The sequence below is a fragment of the Brienomyrus brachyistius genome, chromosome 18 (genome assembly GCF_023856365.1).
Source record: "Brienomyrus brachyistius isolate T26 chromosome 18, BBRACH_0.4, whole genome shotgun sequence".
Taxonomy (NCBI): domain Eukaryota; kingdom Metazoa; phylum Chordata; class Actinopteri; order Osteoglossiformes; family Mormyridae; genus Brienomyrus; species Brienomyrus brachyistius.
The window spans coordinates 13,734,940-13,757,665 of record NC_064550.1 but is presented as its reverse complement, the minus strand read 5'-3'; the positions used below and the strand labels follow the sequence as shown (position 1 = coordinate 13,757,665).

Below are 22,726 nucleotides of genomic sequence, written 5' to 3'. Positions count from 1 at the left end.
GCTTTACTACACTTTTAATATGTTTATTCTGTATCTATCTTAATAACTTTCCACGGATGTTTCAGTTGAGATACTACGAAAGGTTTACTTATGGCAATATTTACATACTTATTTACATAATAACAATCCACCATTAAAAACGTATTAGCTTATTTTAATACTTGTTGGTTTTACTTAAACATAAAAATAGAAATTTACACGGATTATAAAGTCTTTTTAACAAACAAATCAAAACACTTTTCCCATACATATTACATAATTAATTGTAAAAAAAAAAGTGCCTTTCAAAGAATGCAAGGATTCTTATTGCAGCACTAAGGACAGAACCCAGTGAAATGTTTAATCCATTGTGTCTTGCATAAAACACAGTGATTTCTCAACAATAAACCAGTTCGGGGGTGTATGGTTTATGCACAGCTCTCATAAATATTCATATTATTCACTATCTTACTTAAATTTATATTATGAAGAGCTGGGTAAAAAAAAAATTAAAGTACACAGCCCTGACTGCATGATTCATCCAGAAGAGGTCAAAAAATATCAATGTACTTAAGAATATTGGTCGGATATTTTCCATCATGGGAACCCCTATTAATATCAGACGCGTTAAATGTAAACTTCATTCATGTTGGCTGTAAACGACAGCACAGATTACAAGAATAATTACCTTTTTACAAGATACAGTGTATCAGTTAAAGCACGAGGACCCAAACATTACATCTATTTAGCAGACAATAATCTAAAAACATCTTTTAGAAAGCAAAGCCAGAGTAATGTTGGTTAAGGGCACTGCTTTTTGACCCAACAATTAAATCACTGTTAACCCTGAGGTTTGAACCAGCAGCCTTCCGACTCCACGCACAGCAACCTAACCTGATGAGTCACACCCTGGGTCGCTGGTTTGAGACCCAGGAGGGGCCCAGCTATCCTAGCAAAATGCGGAACCTGAACTTTTTCAAGAAGCATGAAAAACTGATGTTGGCTTTAGATTAATGCTTGACTCAACTGATGACAAACTGTGCTGAACAACAGCATCTTACGATGAGGTAAAGGAAAAAGAGCATTAGTAACCTGGTGCTGGATGTACTTCTTAACAGGAACCATTAAAGCGAGTTTAAAATGCAGGCAAGAAAGAGAAATAAACGGACACAAAGCACTGACTACACTGGGAGGCGTCTGTGATTTCCTGGCACAGCTCATTGCTGCCACCTTCTGGTCGGTATTGAGACAGCAGTCCAACTTTACTCCAGGTCATAGTCGTTTACGTGGAGCAGGTCTCGGTGCAGGTCTTTGAAGTTGGGCCGGCTTTCTGGTGCGGTACTCCAGCACAAATTCATGATGCTATAGATCCGATCTGGGCAGTCAGGGGGAGCAGGCATCCTGTATCCATTCATGAGGAGGTTGTACATCTCACCATTGCCATAGCCTATGTACCAGAATATATATTTTTAATACAACACTTTTGTCAGGTAATTTACTTAAAAATTTATATGCAGAAATGAAAAGCCGAACGTTTTGAACGCGCAGTTGTAATACATAAAAGCAGAGGTAAGAGAGAGGTTTCTGGATACCAGGGTAGGGTATTCCTCCGTAGGAAAAGATTTCGTGGAGAAGGACCCCATAAGACCACACATCCGACTTGATGGAATAGCATCCGTGGCTGATGGCTTCGGGCGCGCACCATTTGTAGGGAATCCTCGTGTCATCAGTAACGTAAACTTGATCCTGCAGTAACGTGGCAGCGAATGCAGTGCTTTAGTCTCCCCACTAGGGGTCAGTGTGCAAAGTCCTTACATATATGCATGGTAAGAAGCAAAGCAAGACAGCAAAGCCTTTAACTCCTTTAGGTGAAGCACTTAATTCTGAAATTATCTTGGGAAAAGTTTCTGCCATGCTTGGCAGTGTCCCACCTTGCTAAATTGCCCATAGGAGTGTGTGAGTGAATGGTGTGTGAGTGTGCCCTGCGATGGGCTGGCCCCCCATCCTGGGTTGTTCCCTGCCTCGTGCCCATTGCTTCCGGGATAGGCTCCGGACCCCCCGCGACCCAGTAGGATAAGCGGTTTGGAAAATGGATGGATGGATGGCAGTGTCCCACTCACTGGGTTCCTTCAAAGGCAAACAGCGCCCTCACTCATCCCCGTTAAGCTTTATACCTCACAGGTAGCATAATATGTCACAGCAGACCCAGGGACCGCTGAATACAGAAGCATAAGGACTCGAACGCTCCTAAACTGCCAGTTACGTAAATCCACTGCAGTGGCACTGTTGACACAATCTTTCAATCAACACTGTTTGGTCTGCACTGGAAAAAAATAAAATCTCTTCACATGTTGACCATTAGATGCCCCTTTCATCTACCTGCCAGTGACACCTGACCTCTGGCCCTCGACCTCTGACCCCCATGAACATTCGTATGACTTGGTGCTCATCTGTAATAACGCAGCTTGCTGGGAAACATTTTCTTGTTCAAGTAACAACCGGAAAAGCCTGGAAAACGACACTCAATATAACATATGCATTGATGACCCTAAACAACCTAGTTTGGAGATCAAACAGCAGGGCCTGGTTACCTTTATGAAGCGAGCCAGTCCGAAGTCCGCCACTTTACAGATGTAGTTCTCTCCAACAAGGACGTTGCGGGCAGCCAGGTCCCGATGGACGCACTGCTGCGACTCCAGAAACTCCATCCCGTCAGCCACCTGGATGCTCATGTTTATGAGGATGTTGGAGTCCAGGACTCTGCCCTCCTGGCCTGGAGTCATTGAGATTGAGAAACTGAACTGCAGTAATATTACAGAACTTTCCAAATCGGCACTTCACAATTTTATTTTATTTTTTTGAATCCTGTAATATTTTTATGTCGTTGCTGGTTTGGTTATGATGGATATCGGAAAATGTGCTAAATCAGTGCGTCTCATGGGGACCAAGACGGAGGAGATGAAAAGAGGATTTTCCTAAGAAGATGAATAAAGTATCACTATTCTATTCTATTGTCACACTGAAATGTAAGTCAGGGCTGCTGCATGGATACTGTAAGTTAAGGTATAGAGCTGAAAGGAGCCTTAGATGCCACATTGTGTGCTAACAGCTCCAAGGGAACCATTCCCGCTTTTCAGTACCGGCCACATGCATACGAATAGTCCAGAACAGTCAGTGGAGAACCATAAGCTCCGTATCCCACGTGCAAGTTCTGCTGTGACCTTTTGCCCTGGAGTTATCAATAAAGCAAATCCTCTTTTATTAATGATTACCCTGAGAGTAATCAAAGGAAAACATCAAAAACTAAATTAAATGGCGCGCAACTAAATCAAGATATTGGACACTGGTTGCATTTGGGATAGAAAAGCACTTTCGGTAACCGACGGTCTGTCCCGGGCTCGGCGGGAGGGTGGGGGCAGCAGGGGCTGACCTCGCAGGAAACTCAGCAGGTTGCCCTTCTCCATCAGCTCGGTGATGATGTAGTAGGGCGGCGTGGAGGTGCAGACTGCGAACAGCATGATCAGGTGCTTGTGACGGTATTTCTTCAGCATCTGGATCTCCCTCTGGACCTCCCGCTGATCCAGGCCCTCTGAACACAACGCGATCAAATACAAATTAAACACTAATGGACACACATTCAGAGCCATGTGTGCTGTAAGACGGAGATGCCAATAGCGGCCAAAAGAAGCATTAATGGTAACTGGGGATCAGCCTTCCAGCTCTTAGTGTCTAATGTAGCTTCTCAGGCCACTCATTACCTTGGGCCTGCTGATGTTTGCTCCCCCCCCCCCCTGCTGGTCACAAACAGTCACTACGCTAAATATTAATTAGTCCTACTCCTTCATTTAGGAGATGCTGAATCAGCTGCATGTTCTGTTAACAAGCAAGCTAGGTGTGATCTGAGTGAGGGGTGGGGAGATGACACTCTCAGACAGAGAGGAGACATCCATCTGAGCAGGAAATGATCCAGGTAACCCTACCTTCAAAGACAAGACTTTAGCGATAATGATGTGGTCTATAGTCATGAATCAAATTCAGATGCATGAAACTCAAATACTATCCTGAAAGTGACCCAAAGAACCACCGATAACGTCACGATTTCAGATAAAACATGAGGTATATACTTTTGCAAATTAACAAGCACACGCTATAATGCAATCGGCTTGGTTTACGACATAATTTCGATGACATCAGTGACATGGTTTCAGCGGCTTCTAGTATCTGTCTGTCATGTTATTCAGTAGCCTGGCTGGACGGGATAAGCGGCATTTTTCCATTGTGCTCAAAGGAAAACTTACAGTAAATCAAGCCGGATTCTTTCACAATCATAATTATGTACACAGACCACATTCTTTTATTACAACCATTCATGAAACACCAGCATGTTTTAAAAACAGTGTGATACAAGTGTAACTAGAAAAATGCATTCTGGGATTCTTACAGGAAGTAATCACATGCACCAGATGCGGGCGAAGTGCAACCGCAAATCAAATTGCAAAAGTTAGTAGCATGGTAGCGTCTTATCATGTTGATAAGAAGAATGAACCCGGAATATACCTTTACAAAACAATGGAATTTAATTTAACAATTAAATAAAGACGCCTATAACATTGATCTAATTAAATTAGCATTGATTAGGCCTATCATTTGCAGACAATAAGCTTTTTACGCTGCTAGGTGCAAGGAATTTTTCCCTTTATATAAAATCATGCACTTACAGACAGTAGAGGCAGGGTTCTGGTATCTTGGTTAAGCTGAACACTTTTGCAACCTCTCAGCATTCCTCCAGAACCTCCCAAACCTGAAATGCAAACTCCTCCAGCCCTTTTCCGCAAGCAAGCAACGCTACCCGTGTGACCGTCCCTGTTTCCCGAGCAACACCACGCGCGCTCGTCCCACGCGCGCTCGTCCCACGCGCATCTACACCCATTCTGCACGTTACCGTTTTTCAGCACTTTGATGGCGACGTTGGTGTGATTCCTCCACTTCCCCCTGTAGACGTCTGCGAAATACCCACTTCCCAGCGGCTTTCCCAGAGTGAAGTCCTCTTTTGGGAGCTCAAATTCATCCACCGTGGAGTGAGAGAGGTCCTGAGGTTGGGGTTGTATCTGTTAGGAGAAAGTCAAATCTCAAAATGACATGTGTATCCCTGATTTGTCCACCAACTGCTTGCCCCAACAGGAGTCAGGTAGCATTGGGAATTTCTCTCGGGATAAATAAAGTCTTCTCTTAAAATATTCAGGCTGTTAAGCACGCAGTTGCAATGCCAAACCAGGTCCTCTTATCTCAGATCACACCTGGAGTTATGAGTTCTAAATAACGGCAGGTTCCTCATTGGTTGAATAAGTATCAGCCCCCATACCCCTAAGTATCGATGGTGATGGAATGATGGTGAGAGTGTATATTAAGAAGTGGAGATTACAACTCCAGAAAGGACAAGGCATCAGTACCAACGTGCATTAATTCGCGAATCTCCACCTGAAGACCTTTCATGTCGTGTCGCACAAGCAGCCCGCCGGTTTCCAGAACGTACCTTTGCACAGACAATCTTTAGCCCCTGGACGGAAGCCAGAGGGTGTGACTTGTAGTATTCAACCAGCTCCGCAAGACTGGAGAAGCTCTGAATGTTGTCCACGTGAAACCTTCCCTCGACCTCATAGATTTTGAAGTGCTTGACTTTGTTGTTGTCCTTCACTGTAGGGGTGGGAAAAAGCTCAGTGCTGTAGGTTACCCTGGCAGCCATATGCACTAAGGGGGGCCTTATTTCTCATCAGCTTATTATCAGCGTTAGACTGAATCCAAATATTCTCACTCGGTGAACAGTTTCCTTTTCGGGTCATTTCTCGCCGATCCTGCTACTGCGTAAAACTAGGTGTGACTTCCTTGCAGAGAGGTATAGTTACCTACAATTATTTGTATCCTATGGCCAAAAGTATGTGGTTGCCCCTGTTAATTAGAGATATTGCTTAATTAGCCTACACCCTTTTTTGTCACATATACATATGATTAAGCACGCAGTCATGCAACATCCTGCAACAAACATTAGCCGCAGGAGGGCTGGCTGCACAGAAGCGACCAAAGGGTGGCATCTTCACAACAGCTCAGTTCATCAAATTTCTGTCCTGCTAGAGCCGCCCTGGTCAAACACACGTGAAGCGATTGTGAAGTGGGGAACGTCGAGGAGCGAGTCCAGCCGAGAAGCGGTCAGCAACCCAAGCCCTGATCGCCCAACATCGATACCAAACCTGAAGGGCAGCAGACGTCCCGACATCTAAAGGAAGGCCTTCCCAGAAGAGGAGAGACTATTGCAGCATAAAGGGTGGACCATTTGACAGGTTAACGCCCTTAGATTCAGACTGAGATGTTGGGCTAGCTGCTGGTTGCGTACTTTTGGCCATATTGTGCATGAGCACAGCCGGTTGTGACTGGAGTCAAATACCCAAACACACACACACACACACACACACACACACACACCTTGAATAATGATATGGATCTATATTCATCTATATTCTTCTATTTTTCTGTGCTAGCGGCCACTGTTTAATTATGTTAAATCACTGTACTCAGTCCAGACTCAGGAGAAAAGCCATTTAAATGTGAGTATTAAAATCTATACTGGGGGAAAATGAGATATATATATATATATATATATATATATATATATATATATATGTATATGTGTGTGTGTGTGTGTGTGTGTATGTGTGTGTGCCCACCAAACACATTACTAGGTTAGTAATAGTATACTGTAAAAGTAATAGTATACTATAGTACATATAATAGTATACTGTCTGGCTGTCTCCTACATGATATGCTTACATAAATAAGTAGCATTTTGTTGGGACCCAAAACATTTCGTCTACATAGGGCTCTGTGACGACAATCTGCCCCAGCATAGCCGTTTAGCAGATAATCAGTCTGACAGATTGTCGCAGCTGGATCTAGAAGTGGGCAGGGCCAGGAATATTGCCCACCCAAATTTCTGCTCTGCCCACCCAATTGGTCAACTTTAGCCAGCTGCAAGGAAGGGGTGGCATGGTGGTGCAGTGGTTAGCACTGTTGCCTCACACCTCTGGGACCTGGGTTCAAGTCTCCGCCTGGGTCACATGTGTGTGGAGTTTGCATGTTCTCCCCATGTCGTCGTGGGGTTTCCTCCGGGTACTCCGGTTTCCCCCTACAGTCCAAAGACATGCTGAGGCTAATTGGAGTTAATAAATTGCCCATATGAGTGCATGAGTGAGTGAATGGTGTCTGAGTGTGCCCTGAGATGGGCTGGCCCCCTGTCCTGGGTTGTTCCCTGCCTCGTGCCCATTGCTTCTGGGATAGACTCCGGAGCCCCCACGCCCCAGTAGGATAAGCGGTTTGGAAAATGGATGGATGGATAGCATCTGAATCTGCCAATCATGTTTATTTCAATCGTCCTATGAAATATTCTTCTGTGGAGCATTTGCAGTCGTCTGTGAATCGAGGATTGTTACCTTATTCTTATTAAAGCTCCTTGTTAAAATGTATCTTTTGTTGCTGTAGTTTGCCGTAATGTTGCGTAGAATAAGGATCTTTGCTAGTAGTGGTTTAGATAACTCCTAGATAGTGAGCTTGCTAGCTAACATTACTGTTCGCTAGGTAGCTCACGATTCATTTAAATTTTTTGTATAGCGCATTTTCAGAACATTACATTGTCTCAAAGTGCTTTACATTATCCTGCCCGACGCCGCCAGTGAGCAAGCCCGAGATGAGGAAATACTCCCTAGAAGGAAGAAACCTTGGGAGGAACTAGACTGCTGAAGGTACTGTCATGAATAATACAAGTGAGAGATACTTATCTCATATTTGTTCATAATTAATGAATCATGATACGTCTTTCATCGCAAGCAGTTACTATATTTGTTACTACACTTGTTAATTCTGTAAACCTTTGTGAACTACTGAAGGAACAAGTTATGAATAACACGAGTGAAATACTGATCTCATGTTTGTTCATTAATGAATCGTGACGCATTTTTTCTCAAGTTGCAAGTATATTTGTTCATGATTTGTTCTTCAGTTGTAACGGAGTTATTACTAAATATTTGTACCCCGTCAAAACGTAAAATATGAAAATGTCCATGCGTCCCAACTATTTCTGTGGTCACAAACCACTATTGCACTTTAACATAGTCCATTGTGTGACATGCTGACCATCCAAAATTTCTAATTAGTCGTGGAAACAAACGATGGACACGAACACGTAAGTAGTAAGCCACAGGAAACCCTGCAGCAAGGCATCCTGTAAATCTGTGGTTGCATGGGCCGGTTTAATTCCGCTAATTTAGCACCTGCGCAGAGCGCGATACTTTTGCCAGTGAAGTAAGAACGTGCGAACACAGATTGACAACAGAAAGATTTCAGCTTTAAAAAGGGAAGAATGATTTGGTTGCCACGTTAAAGAGGAAGTTTACCGGCACAGATTAGCGAGGATGAACGGCAAATCCTGATAAAGTGGGGAAAGCATGCATGCGATTTTACGAGCGGGTACAAGATTCTACTAAGATTCCGCATTTGCCAAATAACACCGCTTTTAATCCATGTTATTTCCATTGAATTGGTTAGTTCGCATATCTCAAAACCTCCCCGCGACGCTGCTCAGGATAAACGGTAGGATTCCCTAAATTGAAAGGTGCTGCTGCTGTAACCAGACCTGAGCATTATTCCACGCAAACCCACCTGACAGGACGTAGCCCACGTTCTCCTTCTCGCTGAGTCTCAGCATGAAAGCGCCGTTCCTATTCTCCGGGGCCTGCAAGTGCTTCACGGCCTCAAAGCGGTTCAGTTTCCCGAAATACCACCTGTAACGGATGTCACACCGATCCTTATTAATGGTTCAGTCCATATCATCAGCAGCTGTTACCCGTAATGATCCAGTCGTGTCAAATTATGGTTAGACATTTTAATAAACAGATGTAAACCCAAAGTATCCAAAGAATTTGCTTCGTTTCAAAGGAGTGAAACTGGTGGTTCTAGCTTGTATGACGGTCTGGGTGAACCCCCCTGTCAACAAAAAATGTGTTTATCTCCCACCCCACCCTCCATATCACAAAAACACTATTCGAACGGTCATTTTTATTACGAAATTTGCAAATAAATAATGATAAATTTAAAACATTTTACTAATTGCTTTAATACTGTGCAACAAATACTGTGCGTTATCTGATAGATCTCCCCGCTCCACCTACCCCTGGACCTGAGGTCAAGCCGCCCCCGTCCCCCTCCTACTCCTGAGCGGTAGTTGACCCACACGATGACATGCTGTCATTGACGTGATGTGCAAATTGTGCCATGGAATACCGTTTTTTGTTTTTTGTGTGTGTGTGTGTGTGTGTGTGTGTGTGTGGGGGGGGGGGGTTACTTTTTGGTAAATGATTTAGAAAAATCTCATGAAAGACATTTGCTCAAACTAATATTTTTTTCTATTAGCTGCATAACTCCTTAAAAAGCGTTGTGTGGACATTTAAACAAGCTAGGCTTAAATGTAATATATAAGAGTTAAATGGGATAAAATATAGAGAAGCACCTCTTATTTTTTGATGAGCTTGTTCAGGTAAAGTGGGACAGTGCTTTTGTTTTTTATTGAGGCAACATATACTTTAATTGCACAAAGCAATATTTTATTGACTAAGAAAACAAATCATAAATAAATTCATTGAAATATTTTATTCACAAGATCCGACTACTTCAAATAAGTAATTGTTTTCTTTTTCACTTCATGCGTGTGTTTAAATCTGAATGAAACATCCCTTAATTGGTACACTCTGCTGACCTTTCCCTTCGTGTTTTCGGCCGATCGGTTCGAATTGACCGGTTCGCCACCAATGAAATAAAGTATTATCATTTCATCGTATCGTGATCGGCGAGTTCGGCACCCCCGATGTACATTATTTTCATGCAAAAATGCGTCCCATTTTACAGGAAAAGTACTGCCCCGCTTTTACTGCACCTTCAACAAAAATGGGACAGCACTAAAGCCAAAAGCAGGCAAAAAAAACTTACGTATTTTTTTAAAAATGTGCTTTATTTTTAAAAGAATCCCCAACCCTCTTTTACTAAAACACAACATCTTAAACAAAACACCATATTATACGCTTCTATAGCAGCTTTATCTTTCGAAAAAGTTACTTCGTTTGTCGGTCCACTTGCAGTGCGGTTGCGCTACACTGCGTGTCTTGAATTTCTGAGCACAAGTATCGTAAACACGTCAAACCAATGAAAACAGCTGTTGAGGACCAAACTCTATTGTAGCATGATTTTAGCGCTGTTTGTTTTAATTGGTTGTTGATTTTTTTTTTAAGTAGCATAAGGCAAAGCTTTAATGTCCCACTTTTGCTGAACTCACCTGTACCTAAATCCGGCTGTGTCTGGTATGCTGGTTTCCATTTCAATTTAATTGGTTTGTGCATCTCAAAACACAGCAACATTAGTTAACCAGTCTTTCGGTTTCCTAAAATGTCTAAACATAGCTTATATCCGCAGCAGTCATTTTATTACTGGCCACGGTTTTAGCATTTTAACGGAAAATAAGAGGCACATCGGTTTATTATAACGAAGCATTAAGTAACGATGAGTTAGAGACAAATAGATGGAGTCACAGTCGGACATCAGATGACAGCTCAGTTGAGTATAATTAGTTCAACAGGAGCAATAAACAAATACGAATCAAAAACTACCGCTGCCTTAAGATCCATCGGTATAATAAGTGACACAGGTGTGATAAATGACACTTTATGAAAAACGTTACTGCTTTTCATAGTCAATCTCAGAATAAAGCTGCGGGATACTTACGGCTCTCCCTCGACCGTCTGACCAGATGCCAGGTAATTATAAGGCACGTATCCTTTGCCCACGACGCGTCCCATCACGTCCACTTTGTTGGCCATCCACCAGTCTCCGTCCCGCAAGACTACTCTGAAGAGATCCCCCTCCTGGAAGGACAGTTCTTCCTTGTCCCGGGCTTCAAACGGCCATAGCGCCCTGTAATTCGCAATTTCTACGGGTCGGACAAAATAGCGCGGTTCTGAGTCCCCATTGTCCAGGGACTTGTCGACATTCAGGGTGGGATCGCGTTGCCCGTCTATTTGATGGCTCACGTTGTCAGGGTCATCCCCAGCCCTGTCTTTCGACCTGCAGCATAACCTTTCCCAGACAGATCGCAGGAAGGAGCGGACATTACTCAGCGCTTGAACCATGAGGGCGCCCGGGGAGCACGGCTTATCCACCTCTACTGCAGTCAGTCGCTCGATCAATGCTCATCTCTCGCATGAAGCCAGCTGTTAAGACTAATCCACTTCCTTGTCACCACCACGCCTAGCCGGCGTGCTTAAATGCTGCTAGCAAGACGAAATCACCTGAATGGCAGGGTTTATGAAGGGTTCCTTATCAGTGGCATCTTCATAACAATAACAATAAAGTCGTACTTCGTGATTGACCTTAAGAGATTGTATCTTAACCAGGGTCGTAGCTAAAAAGTACATTTGGGGGTGCAGCTTCATAACCTCGGCAAATTTTGCATTACGACACTTTAGCGCCTAAAAGCCGTTGCCATCACATCAAAGTAAAATTGAGAGGAAACTGATATTTTGATATTTTTATTTGTTAAATACCATAAAGTATTTAAATACCATTTATTTCATACTTTCATTTCTTAGCTCCAGAAAAGCTACAATGTTTTAATATACCAGAGCCGCATTGCACTGGTCAAAATTTCCCTGTTCACCCCCCCCAAAAAAAAAACAAATATTTTTTTTTTGTACAGTTGGCATTGGATGAGTCTGTAAACATAAGCACTCTCTTGTGTACCAAACTTACACCTTGTAAGAGTAAATCCAAATCGACCCTCAGAAGTCCACGACAACGAATTTACAGTCCCCTCCCCCTACTCTCCTCACGAGATTAAATTCCTGGTCTGTATTGCACATTTCCTCGCGTGAAAAACAACGCTAACCTGCATTCGCTATAATCTTAAAACCGGCGAGTGCCGATGTAAAAAAATAAACATCTCAGAATGATTATTGAGCAAAGGGATATAAGCGCGCGCACACGTGGTCCGTCCATCCAGCGGCGCGCGCGCGTCCCTCGGCGCATGCTCCTCGGCTGTCCCTACACATCAACGGTCTTGTAATACAGCCTAGAGTACATTTTGTCCAGCTGGCTGTGCAGAGCATGGAAGGAGGGTCGCTGTGCGCTCTCGGGGTTCCAGCACTGCATCATGATGTGGTAAATGTTGGCTGGGCATCGCGACGGACAAGGCAGTCTGTACCCTGAGGTCAAGAGCTCTATGACCTCCTTGTTAGTCTTACCTGTGGGACAAAGAGAAGCGTTACCCGCTGACCGATTTATTATGTTATTTGCTCGTTTTCCCAGCTAGTCGTTCGTACGCCCACCGTCGTAAGGTAGCTTCCCCCTCGTCAGCATCTCGTAGAGTAGAACTCCAAAGGACCAGACGTCGGACTTGACCGAGAAGCGCTGCTGCAGCGCCGCCTCTGGCGCCGTCCACCTAACCGGGATCTTTGTGGTCCTGCTTGCAGTATACACGCTGTCCTGTAGGGGGAGACAGAACGCAGGGGTAACGCATTAGCGGTATCTCATTTCAGCTCGTCGAGACAAGCATGGGTATGTAATAAAATAATAAAAGATTACCCGGGGCGAAACTTGAACCGTGACTTAACCTTTCAGTGTCTGTATACAATTAAGGTGAAGCTACGTTGCTGTATTCCCTCAGACGAAAGCTCATGAATTGTACTGTATAATCGAGAAGCATGTTTAGTTAAAAATCTATATGGAAAACTAAAAAAATAATAAAAAAATCAACAACACACGCAAACAGATTGGTCTGTTATTCTGTGAACAAACAAAACATTTCCTGGGCATCAGGAACGCGTTAAAACTATTGCATGAGTTTATTACTGACAAACATATTTAATGTGTCCTTATGATGGTCTATATTTGTGGAGTCACCCCCCCCCTTTTTAGAAATAGAAATTTTTATTCACTTTCTCAACTTCAGCACATTTTTCTGTACACTGAGATGAGCACAACGTAAACATAAACACATGAATACATGCTAGTAATTTAACATAAAAAAAGTAATTTAACAGTAATATAGTTTACCCTTATAATGCGAGCGAGTCCGAAATCGGCGACCTTGCAGACCAGGTCTTCTCCGACCAGGATGTTTCGGGCTGCCAGGTCCCTGTGGACGATGCTGCGGTCCTCCAGGTAGGCCATGCCCTCAGCCACCTGGCTGGCCATGTAGATCAAGTGGGCAGAGGTCAGTAACTGCCCTTCAACAGCTGGAAAAAGAAAGAAACAGACATTAGGTGACTTGTTTACCCCCTTGTTACACAGTGTTATGGAATGGCATCTTGTCCAGGGTGTGTCCCAGCCCTGTGCCCCCTGCTACCTGGGTTGGCTTCAGGTCGCCCCCTGACCCCAACCCAGATAACCAGATGGGGGATGGATGGACTACACAGTGATTGCAGAAGTATGTAATTAACTATGTTTAAAAATAATAAACACAGGTGTTTTTTCTTCACATGAAAAAGGAACTGCTACTCAAAAATATACACTCAGTGGCCAGTTTTACTCAAGCTAAGTGTCCTACTCAGTACTAGCTATGTTTCCCTAATAAATTGGGTCCAACCTGGTATTAGCTGAGTGTCCTTAATAAAATGGGTCCTACCCGGTACTAGCTATGGGTCCCTATTAAAGTAGGTGCTACATGGTACTAGGTAGTAGTTCCTAATATAGTGGGTCCTGCATGGTACTAGGTGGTCTCCATAATAAAGTGGGCCCTACCTGGTACTAGTTAGTTGCTAGTTAGTTGCCCATGGGTTCTAATAAAGTGGCCTCTAAAGCTGGGTTGCACCAACATGGTTTAATTTTTAAACTGGATTAAATCATGATCTATCCTCTAATCCTGTTGCACCAAACTTTAAAAATTAGTTTACATTTAGGTCACAATTAATCCTGATTAAATCTAAAACTTCGGTAATCTCAGTTTAATTTCCACTTAAATTTAGGTTAAATTCAAGTCTGTTGCGCCAGTAAATTTAAACCTAGTATAAAGCTGAATTAGCAGCCATATTTAAAACTATTAAAATATTTAAAAATCCCTTGGGGAGGTTTAGGTTAAATCTGTTTCAGTTTTATTAACAACATGGCTGCATTTCTTTGCTGGGTGGGATCAGAGGAAAGAGTCACATGTAGGAAAATTCAAGATGGGTTAAACCCAACTGTGCTTTTTCTTAAAGCAATAGTGAGTTTTCCCTACGGTATCAATTTACAAAAGAGTGTCATATGCCTCAGTGGGATGGTAGAACCAGCCATCATGCATGGAAGTGAGAGGAATTCTGCTGTACCTCCACTTCTCCGGCTCCTAGCGGCTTTGCGTTAATTATATTTAGGGCCATATATATTTAGCATAGATGCATTCTGAATTCGTTTACGTTGCATTGGAATCAATCATGGCAGACACTGAACCTAAATTAATCCTATTTTAATCATAGTTTAAACTGGTTTAACTAACCCAGGGTTAGAATTAAGACATTTCTGTGATTGATTAAACACTTTGATTTAATCTAGATTTACTAACCCTACGTTAAGTCTAAACCAGGATTAATTTAATCCCTGTTGGTGCAACTCAGCCTAAAGTGTATTTATTGGATAATTTGCAATTGTTTACAGATGAATATAGGAATTTAAATGTGATGCTACTTAAAGATTGGGAGAGGATGAATATTGGAATATCTATCCCACACGCATGGATGTTTGGGAGCCCCCTGTAGGCCACTAATAGTCACTACAAGGGAGGGACTTTTTGAGCAGAGCCCCAGAAACCACAATCGGGCCCCTGCTCACTGCTATGATGTGCTGATCTGGGATCTCCGTGTGTCATTTTCCCGACGCTGGCTGTCCCTGATCCCCAGACAGATCGGCGTTGCTCTGGGCTCCCCGGTACTCACAGCCCAGGTAGGTCTTCAGGCTGCCCTTCGTCATGAGCTCAGTGATGATGTAGATGGGCTCGCCCCGGGAGCACAGGGCCAGCAGCTGGATCAGCTTGGGGTGATGAAGGCTCTTTAGTGCTTGCACCTCCTTCACAAACTCATCCTGCTTGGTATCCTCTGCGGGGTGGGGGGCACAGAGCACAGCCAGTCACACGGAGGCCTGACTTACCAGCGTGTCACTTACTGCAATCCCCCCTTCCTGTCTGCTCGAGTACAACAGCTGGATATTTTACTATACCAATTAGCAGGCAAGTAACCCCAGCTACTACAGCAAAGCTCAGCCCAGATCTCACCAGCAAAGGTCTAAAAACCAATGTTTACACTGGTGGTACCTGTAGGGGATGCAGCCCGGGCCAGTGCTTGTTGTGACCCGAGTTCAGAAACTCATTAGCAGTAAAAAGCATCGTCCTCAAGGAACTTTTCAGGATTGCTTAAAGGTCTGTAACATTTGCGGGGGTTTAGATGAAACAGTATAAGCCAGCAGCTGACTGATGTCTACAAGGGGAACAAGGAGTGTTCGGCTGAGGCATGGCACCTGTCAGAAACTTCCTCAAAATTGAGATTCGAATGACGCAGACGGAACAGAAAAATCAGGCTCCCCGGGCAGCCCCGTCCCTCTGCGACACAATCAGGGGACGCTCCTCATGAATCAGTCATCTGCAATTCTACCGCGATCAAACTTTCTTTCATTTATACTGCACGCTGCTCTGCATTTTCACCTCTGCGAGGGTCATCCCCGAAGTCTGCAATTATTACTGAAAATTGCAGCTTTTTTCTGGAAAATAACTGAGCACCACAGGTCTCCATCACGGGAAAGTGCTTTGCAGAGCCATTCCAAAGGCTTCTGGACCATATTTCATATAGGTGGTAGGTGTTTTTAGCTAAGTAACCGCAGAGATCTGCGTAAATGAAACTGCCCAGCAGGTGGCGCCTGTCCTCCATGGAGGAGGGGCTCTGGGATTGTGGGAGACGGTGCTTTCAGTCTGTCCCAGAGTTCATAACTACAGTATATCAACACACAGCAGTCACCTTGCCTCAACATCTTAACGGCGACCCGTTTATTCTCTGTTGTCCAGAGAGCTTCCCAGACTTCTCCGAAGTGCCCTTTCCCCAGCTTCCTCTGCAGCATGAAATCCTCCCGCGGTCTCTCCCAGGGCTCCATGTCGAAGAGCTCCCTCTGCGGAAATGCACACTGCGTTAGGGCCATTGATGGGAACTGATCAGCTGACCCATGCGGTCACCTGACCCGCCTTCCCCAGCGAGACAAATTCGGATTGGCTGCACAGGACAAAGCTTCTTAAAAGTCCTTCATGAACTTTAAATTGCTCCCTAATAAAGGGAAAACCTTCCGCCTGCACCCGTTTCCCAGCACAGTAAATATGGAACTTGATAACTTTATCTAAGAATCCTTCCTATGACCCTGACCAGGATAAGCCGTCGAAAGAAATTTATTCTGATAATCTGTGCACAGCACCATGAAGCTAATTTAGCGTTTCAAAATATAGACAACATTATTTACCATGCTAATTTATTCTATGAACATTTAACCCGCAAATTAAGCTGCCACTCAGTGCTTCAAGGTAATGAGGAACCTTGAGTAAAAATAACGGAACAGGACTTAATGGCAACAAGGTATAATAATATAATTAATGTCATCCTTGCCATTGATGAGTTTTATTTTGCAGACTCTCCCTGCGTATCCCAGAGCAACCAAAAACCAGTGACAGACCAGTGACACGGAAAACTCTCCTGATGAAAGCAATCTAGACAGAAGCACTTCAATGGCAAGAAAACAGCTTGATGTGCGACTTCCATGGTGCGGGGCTGTTAAATGACAATCCTTTGTCACTGCAGCTTATTAATTCTGCTGATTAATAGCTCGGTTTTCATAAATATCAGCGTTAGACACCCATTTTTAATTTAGTTTTAGTCGGACGAGAAATACAAATGCCCATTTCGACTTTCAAAATAGATCAGCAGGAGAACAAGTATGAGAAACGCAGATTAACTTTTTCAGGAAAAAACGATTCAGACAGGAGTGGACATTACACAGGATAAGCCGAACGACGGCTGCTGTTTCTGAACGGTTCGTGTCAGTGTGCAGCCCAAATCATGGAGAATGAACAAGTCGTTTGGTTAGTTATAAGTCAGGCCTAGTTATCGCATCTCGTATTGGTTAAAAATGGGACACTGCACTTTCTCCATACAGCCCACAACGTGTTTATAATTCATTATTAAATCTGGCCAACAGATGGATCCTCTGCTTTCCACAGAATGAAAAAAATGGCATGTTTCACCACCGATATTACACAGAAGTACGTCGGTTATCAATCGAGTTGGCAGAGTGCGTTCCATGTGCAAAATGACCCCCCCCCCCCCCAAAAAAAAAAATTTGTTTACTACAGATCGGGCAGGTAGCAGGGTAGCATACTTTTATATAGTTTAAACAACCCTTCAAAATTTGCTTCTGCCCTACGAAGAGGGACCCATCAGTAGAGCTGGACACTTGAGTCACTGACTCATGACTTGACAAAATTGATGACTTGTGACTCGACTTGCACTTGAGAGCAATGACTTGGGACATGGACCCAAATCGGACCCTATAACTTCAGATTATAGCTCGCCCTCTGGCTGCCATAATGTTAATTCTCAGCCATTTTCAATCGGCTGACTGCAAGGTCTCCTGAGATAGTTTGTTGGAAAGACGCATCACTTCCTGCATGTACACAGATATAAAACCAGAGGACAGTCATGGCAGAGTGGATACCCTCTTTCCAACCTCTCTCTGCCTATACACACAACATACTGTGGTGGGTTTTCGCTGCAGCAAGTTTTAATCACTTGAGGCAAAAAAAAACTGACATAGGTTGGGACTCAAATTACATGACTCACAATTTGACTTGGACTTGAGTCACAAATTTGATGACAAATTCATTTCTGGCTACCGTCCTGGTCGTAATCTTGTATATCTGCTGATTTCACACCTGGTGTGTACCAGAGTACCCTGGGGTCAATAACAGTGGTAATCATGGGTAAGTGTGAAAGACGAAACAAAGGCTATGAAGTAGGCCTAGATTATTTTTAGCAGCTGATAATGTTTATCACAGCAGGAGAAGATCATAGTAACAATCAACAATAACACTGTAAGGTAAGCCCCTATAAGTTAATTCCAAACACAAACTGAGTAACACTTCAGAAGGTGCAGTTATGACATTACATGACATTTAGGCAGATGACAGGCTACTTATCATGTGTGCGGGAGCGGTATCACACCTGCTGGGCGCAGGGCAGGACCAGAGGCACGCCGAGGCTCTTGGAGTTGTTCTGGTAATAGCACACCAGCTCGTCCAGTGTGGCGAATGAAATCTTATCAGACACATAGTATGCTCCGATGGTCGAGCGATGGATTCGGAAATGGAAGACTTTGCCTTCATTCCTGGCTGTTTAACAAGGGGGGGGGAGAGGGAGCTTTACCCGCCACGTCAATGGCTGCATGGTTTACTAGGCTGTGCAAACTGACTGACATTCAGGTAAAAACCTCCATTAGCAGAAGAGTATAAAGGTTTATTTCATACAGGCCTATTCGAATGTCAAAATTCTCACATCGTAGGTTTTGCTGAAAATACAAATATAAACAAATATATTTTTACCTACAGTGTCAGAAAAAAAGGTACCAGTTTGTATCTTTGCTTGTCACTGGGGCTGTACCCTCAAGGGTCTGCCAATTGTACCCTTAGCTGTGGGTAAATGTACTTTTAAGGTATAGAAACGGACTCGGAGTTACATTTCTGTAGCATTGGTACTTCTTTTTTTTCTGACAGTGTACTCATAAAATGTGTATTAAATAAAATAATTAATACCAGAATTTTATTCCAATATACCGTTTTCGTCATTTGCAGTTTCTGAGATGCACTGCAACATGTTACTAAAAGCGATAGCCATGCACGCATAGACACTGATGGACACGTCAAACACTGCATAACATTAAACAAAAGACGACCTCAAGTTACATGCATTTTTCTCTGGTGACGTTTCAATACCTCATAGTTTCAATGCCGTGGAGTATCGATTTTTTTGCGCCACCTGCAGGCACCGGGTGCGTATTGTCTTTCTCTTGCATGGCTTGCCGGGCCGGACGTGCCTTCATGCACGCTTTGAGACGCGGCGGAGCTCACCTGAAATTGTGTACTCATCACTGTGGCTCTCACTGATGCGCACCAGGAAGGAGCCGTTCTTATTCTGCGGCGCCAGAAGAAGCTTCTCTGCCTTTTCTCTGTTGATATTGCCGTAATACCACCTCGACAGTAAATGAAAAGGAGTGTATAGATGGCTGTCAGCTCTTCAGTCCCATATTTACTCAAATTGTTACATCGTTATAAAGTTTTAATAACGGGGATTGGGCACCGTCACTCTTTGTTCTATATAGAAAAGCAAGTGACTGTGTCGGACCGGTTCTCTTTCATTTTGCTTAAAGCGAACCAACTGTAAACACAGATCAAGATATCCGACAGGGTCACTGGAAAAAACATCCTTGGAATGTGCTGATTCTTACGGAAAAAAAATCGGTCCTACATTGTCTGCGACATAAAATGCCAAATACTGGTACGCGCTTCCTATGATTAATACCAATCAATGCAAAAAAAAAAGCGTGATAATCCAAATATTACCCCTGGAAGCGAGGAAGGGGATATTCGCTCTGGAGGGCAGTCACCTCAGTGCACCGCACAGATTCACACGGTATTGGGAGCCAAGGGAAATTAATAGAGCGTGCAAACTGCACAAACCAAGGACGCAGTCCATGCATAACGTGCCTAGCGTGACAGCACAGATAAATGCAAAATCAGCCACATTTCTACGCACCGACGTATGGTATGGAAGATGGATGGAGGAGATTGGCATAGTATTCATTAAGATTAATATTACATTAAAGATAATACAAATAAAATGAATAGGCCTACCTACAGGCATGAGAAAGTTCATGGATATACCGTGAAATTTTAGGCAATCTATATAATTCGATCACTTCAATTAGCGTATAATGTGCATCAAGAACGCTGTCGACATGAACTTAGGTGAGCTATAGGCTTCAAGAAAGCATAAAAATAGTCATTAATTTTCCGGAGCACCAGTCAAAAACATCTGAGATGACCACAAAAGCGGCAGCCATCATCGTGGGACACACTTACGCTTGCAATCGAGGCTATACCGGGGGGGCAAAAGCAGGGAAATACGCCGCTTTCGCCAGTGCGGGACGTGTTAGATTAGATACACAGTAAAGCGTAAAGTACACAAGGGCGGACACGTCAGTGCGCACATGGCACGGCTTCGCGAAAGACAGGTTTCACAGAAACTCCTCTGCCTGGGAGTGTCGGCTCACTAATTAATATGACTTTAATTGGATTTCTTTAAGAGTGCTAATTCAGGACGGGCGGTGTATGTAGAGGTGTCAATGAGGGCGGCAGTGTCCCGCAAAATTAACGTTTTTAAATAATTGGAAAGGGAGAGTGCTATGGGGATAGGGTGGAGGACGCCACTTCGTCAGCAGTCTGTGTGTGCCCATAGAGATTAATCAGCTTTGTCTGAAAACAAAGGGAGTTAATTAGTTTGCGAGGCTCCGAATGCTGTCATCAAAAACCAGCGTGCGTCCCACTCTCTCGCGCATACGCAAAAACACACTTCCCGAAACAAAAACTCATTATATTTACTAAAGATATGCATCTGATGGAACAATAGGGTCCAACAGTCCACATATTGTACAGACAATTTAGTATTACATACAAAGCCACCTGTCATTTTACTACAGTACTGGTCAACTTCTTAGTTTCTGTTTAACTTTTGGGTTTCATGAACTGAAATGTATTTACAAATAATAATAATAATAATAATAAATAAAAACCCCAAACAAAGCAAAATATTTAATCAGCTATGCTAGGCTTTTAGTATTTGATTTCCAAACCACACTCGTGGACTGAGAGCTAGCTGTAGCTATAAACCTAAGACCATGTGAGTGTCAAGCATTTAACAGAAGCAAATAGTTTCATAATTTGCTAATCTGCGTTTGGGGATTCGTGGGAAGAGTGGGGAGTAGGAAACACTCACTTGTAATTGGCAAATTCATCTTGCAGCAGTGTGACATAATTCGCAGGGACTAAGCCGGACTCCAGCGAGCCGGTGAGCTTCTTAGCCAGGACGTATTCCCCTCGTTTTTCTATAATCGACAGTTTGTCGCCTTCTTTCACAGACAGCTCCTCGTCGCTCCTGGCTTCGAAGTCGAAGAGAGCTGCGTAAAGCTGCGTCGTCTTCTTCCGTGGGTCCGGGATCCGGATGTCCCCCGAAACGGTGCGGATTTCTGCGGCTTCCGAGCAGGACGGGTCGGTGGATTCGGGCCAAATCCAGTTCCATAACCTACCCATACACGGCATGCAGGTCCGACAGCAGCCCTCCATCCCAAGCCAGCGTCTCGATCTCCGCAAACCGACGGCAATACTGTATGTTTTCTTTTTTTCTTTGCAGGAGAACAAAGCGACAATATCAATGTCAGTCCTGCTCTCTCCACCTACCTATGAAACACTTATTGCTGAGTACGATCTCGCAGGCAGTGCAGGGCAGTTCCTAAAACACTAAAACAGAGACTGACAATCTGATGAAACCGGTTTCTGTTGAATATAGCCTATCCTGGGTACTGAACTGAGAGGTCGCCGGGAATGCGGAAACGACATAATGGATTAACGTCTCATTTGTGAAGCCGGCTGACAAAAGTTGGTGGGTTTATACTTTGCATAATGATGAGTTGTATAGTATCCTCAAGGCGAGTTATTACTGCCCAGCGTGGCACTGCTACCTGCATATTATAAGGCTTTAAAAACGAAGGTTACGATCGTCAGGTTAGCATCGCTATGAACTATGAGGTATAGCATAAATACTGTCGTTTAAACTACTCGTGCGGCAAATTTATAATGTTTTGAAATCAAGCGTTTTACTGGCATCTGTGATCAATATGCATTAAATCGCTGATGCATCAAATATAAATTCAATAAGTAGCCTATTGCATTAATTTGTAAATCGAATGATAACATTAATAGTTACAAAACTGCATTGTATAACCGGCTGTTAGTTTTGCTAAACTAATATTTTCACTATTTAATTTTTTTTAGTCTAGTAAGCTTTTTAATGAATTGTTTTGGTATGGTTTTCAAGGGTAGAGTCCTCGCGAACCACAAGGCGGCAGTGGCGTGCCTCTTCCTGCACTTCACCTGACATTAATCGCCAGGATTACTCACACGCGTCACTGTATCACTTCGCAAGTTAATCGTGTGGTGCCATGTGAAATCTTGGTGGATAAAAACCCGAAGTACACAGTACTGCTCGTCCGGGGAAATAATATATGGGCTATATAAAATTAAAGGTAACAACTTATCCAGAGCGAAATTGCTGCCCATGCTTATGAGACGCATGGATGGTCATGGAAGATAAAGATCACTGGCCGCACGCCGCTTACAGTGGGTGGTTTTGTTTAACCATTTCGCTGGGTACGGTCAAATTTTAACCAGGTCGTTGAAAACAATTCTTCTTTCCGCATTTTACTAAAACCAACGTAAGGTAGTAAATTTTCTTATTGAAATGACTCACGTGTTTCCGTAGTCTCCTCTCCAAACTCCACACTTTTTAACCCCCGACATTTTTTATATGAAAACGTTTTTTGGTATAAT

General features: G+C 43.5%; 2 protein-coding genes across 2 annotated transcripts; both read right to left on the bottom strand.

Annotated features, from left to right (window-relative positions):
* Nucleotides 1–2: 2 nt before the first annotated feature.
* Nucleotides 3–11,466, bottom strand: ptk6b (PTK6 protein tyrosine kinase 6b). The gene is made up of 8 exons (XM_048983262.1): nucleotides 10,798–11,466; nucleotides 8,686–8,807; nucleotides 5,513–5,673; nucleotides 4,922–5,087; nucleotides 3,410–3,568; nucleotides 2,571–2,752; nucleotides 1,572–1,725; nucleotides 3–1,426 (listed from the first exon to the last, which is right to left on the bottom strand). The coding sequence occupies exons 1-8, from the start codon at nucleotides 11,199–11,201 to the stop codon at nucleotides 1,242–1,244; spliced, it is 1,533 nt and encodes a 510-aa protein (XP_048839219.1). The 5' UTR covers nucleotides 11,202–11,466; the 3' UTR covers nucleotides 3–1,241.
* A 118-nt stretch (nucleotides 11,467–11,584) lies between these two features.
* Nucleotides 11,585–21,535, bottom strand: srms (src-related kinase lacking C-terminal regulatory tyrosine and N-terminal myristylation sites). Its single transcript, XM_048983263.1, has 8 exons — nucleotides 21,117–21,535; nucleotides 19,193–19,314; nucleotides 18,291–18,457; nucleotides 16,047–16,194; nucleotides 14,976–15,134; nucleotides 13,123–13,304; nucleotides 12,396–12,552; nucleotides 11,585–12,311 (listed from the first exon to the last, which is right to left on the bottom strand). Exons 1-8 carry the CDS (start codon nucleotides 21,461–21,463, stop codon nucleotides 12,112–12,114), a joined length of 1,482 nt encoding a protein of 493 aa, XP_048839220.1. The 5' UTR covers nucleotides 21,464–21,535; the 3' UTR covers nucleotides 11,585–12,111.
* Nucleotides 21,536–22,726: the final 1,191 nt, after the last annotated feature.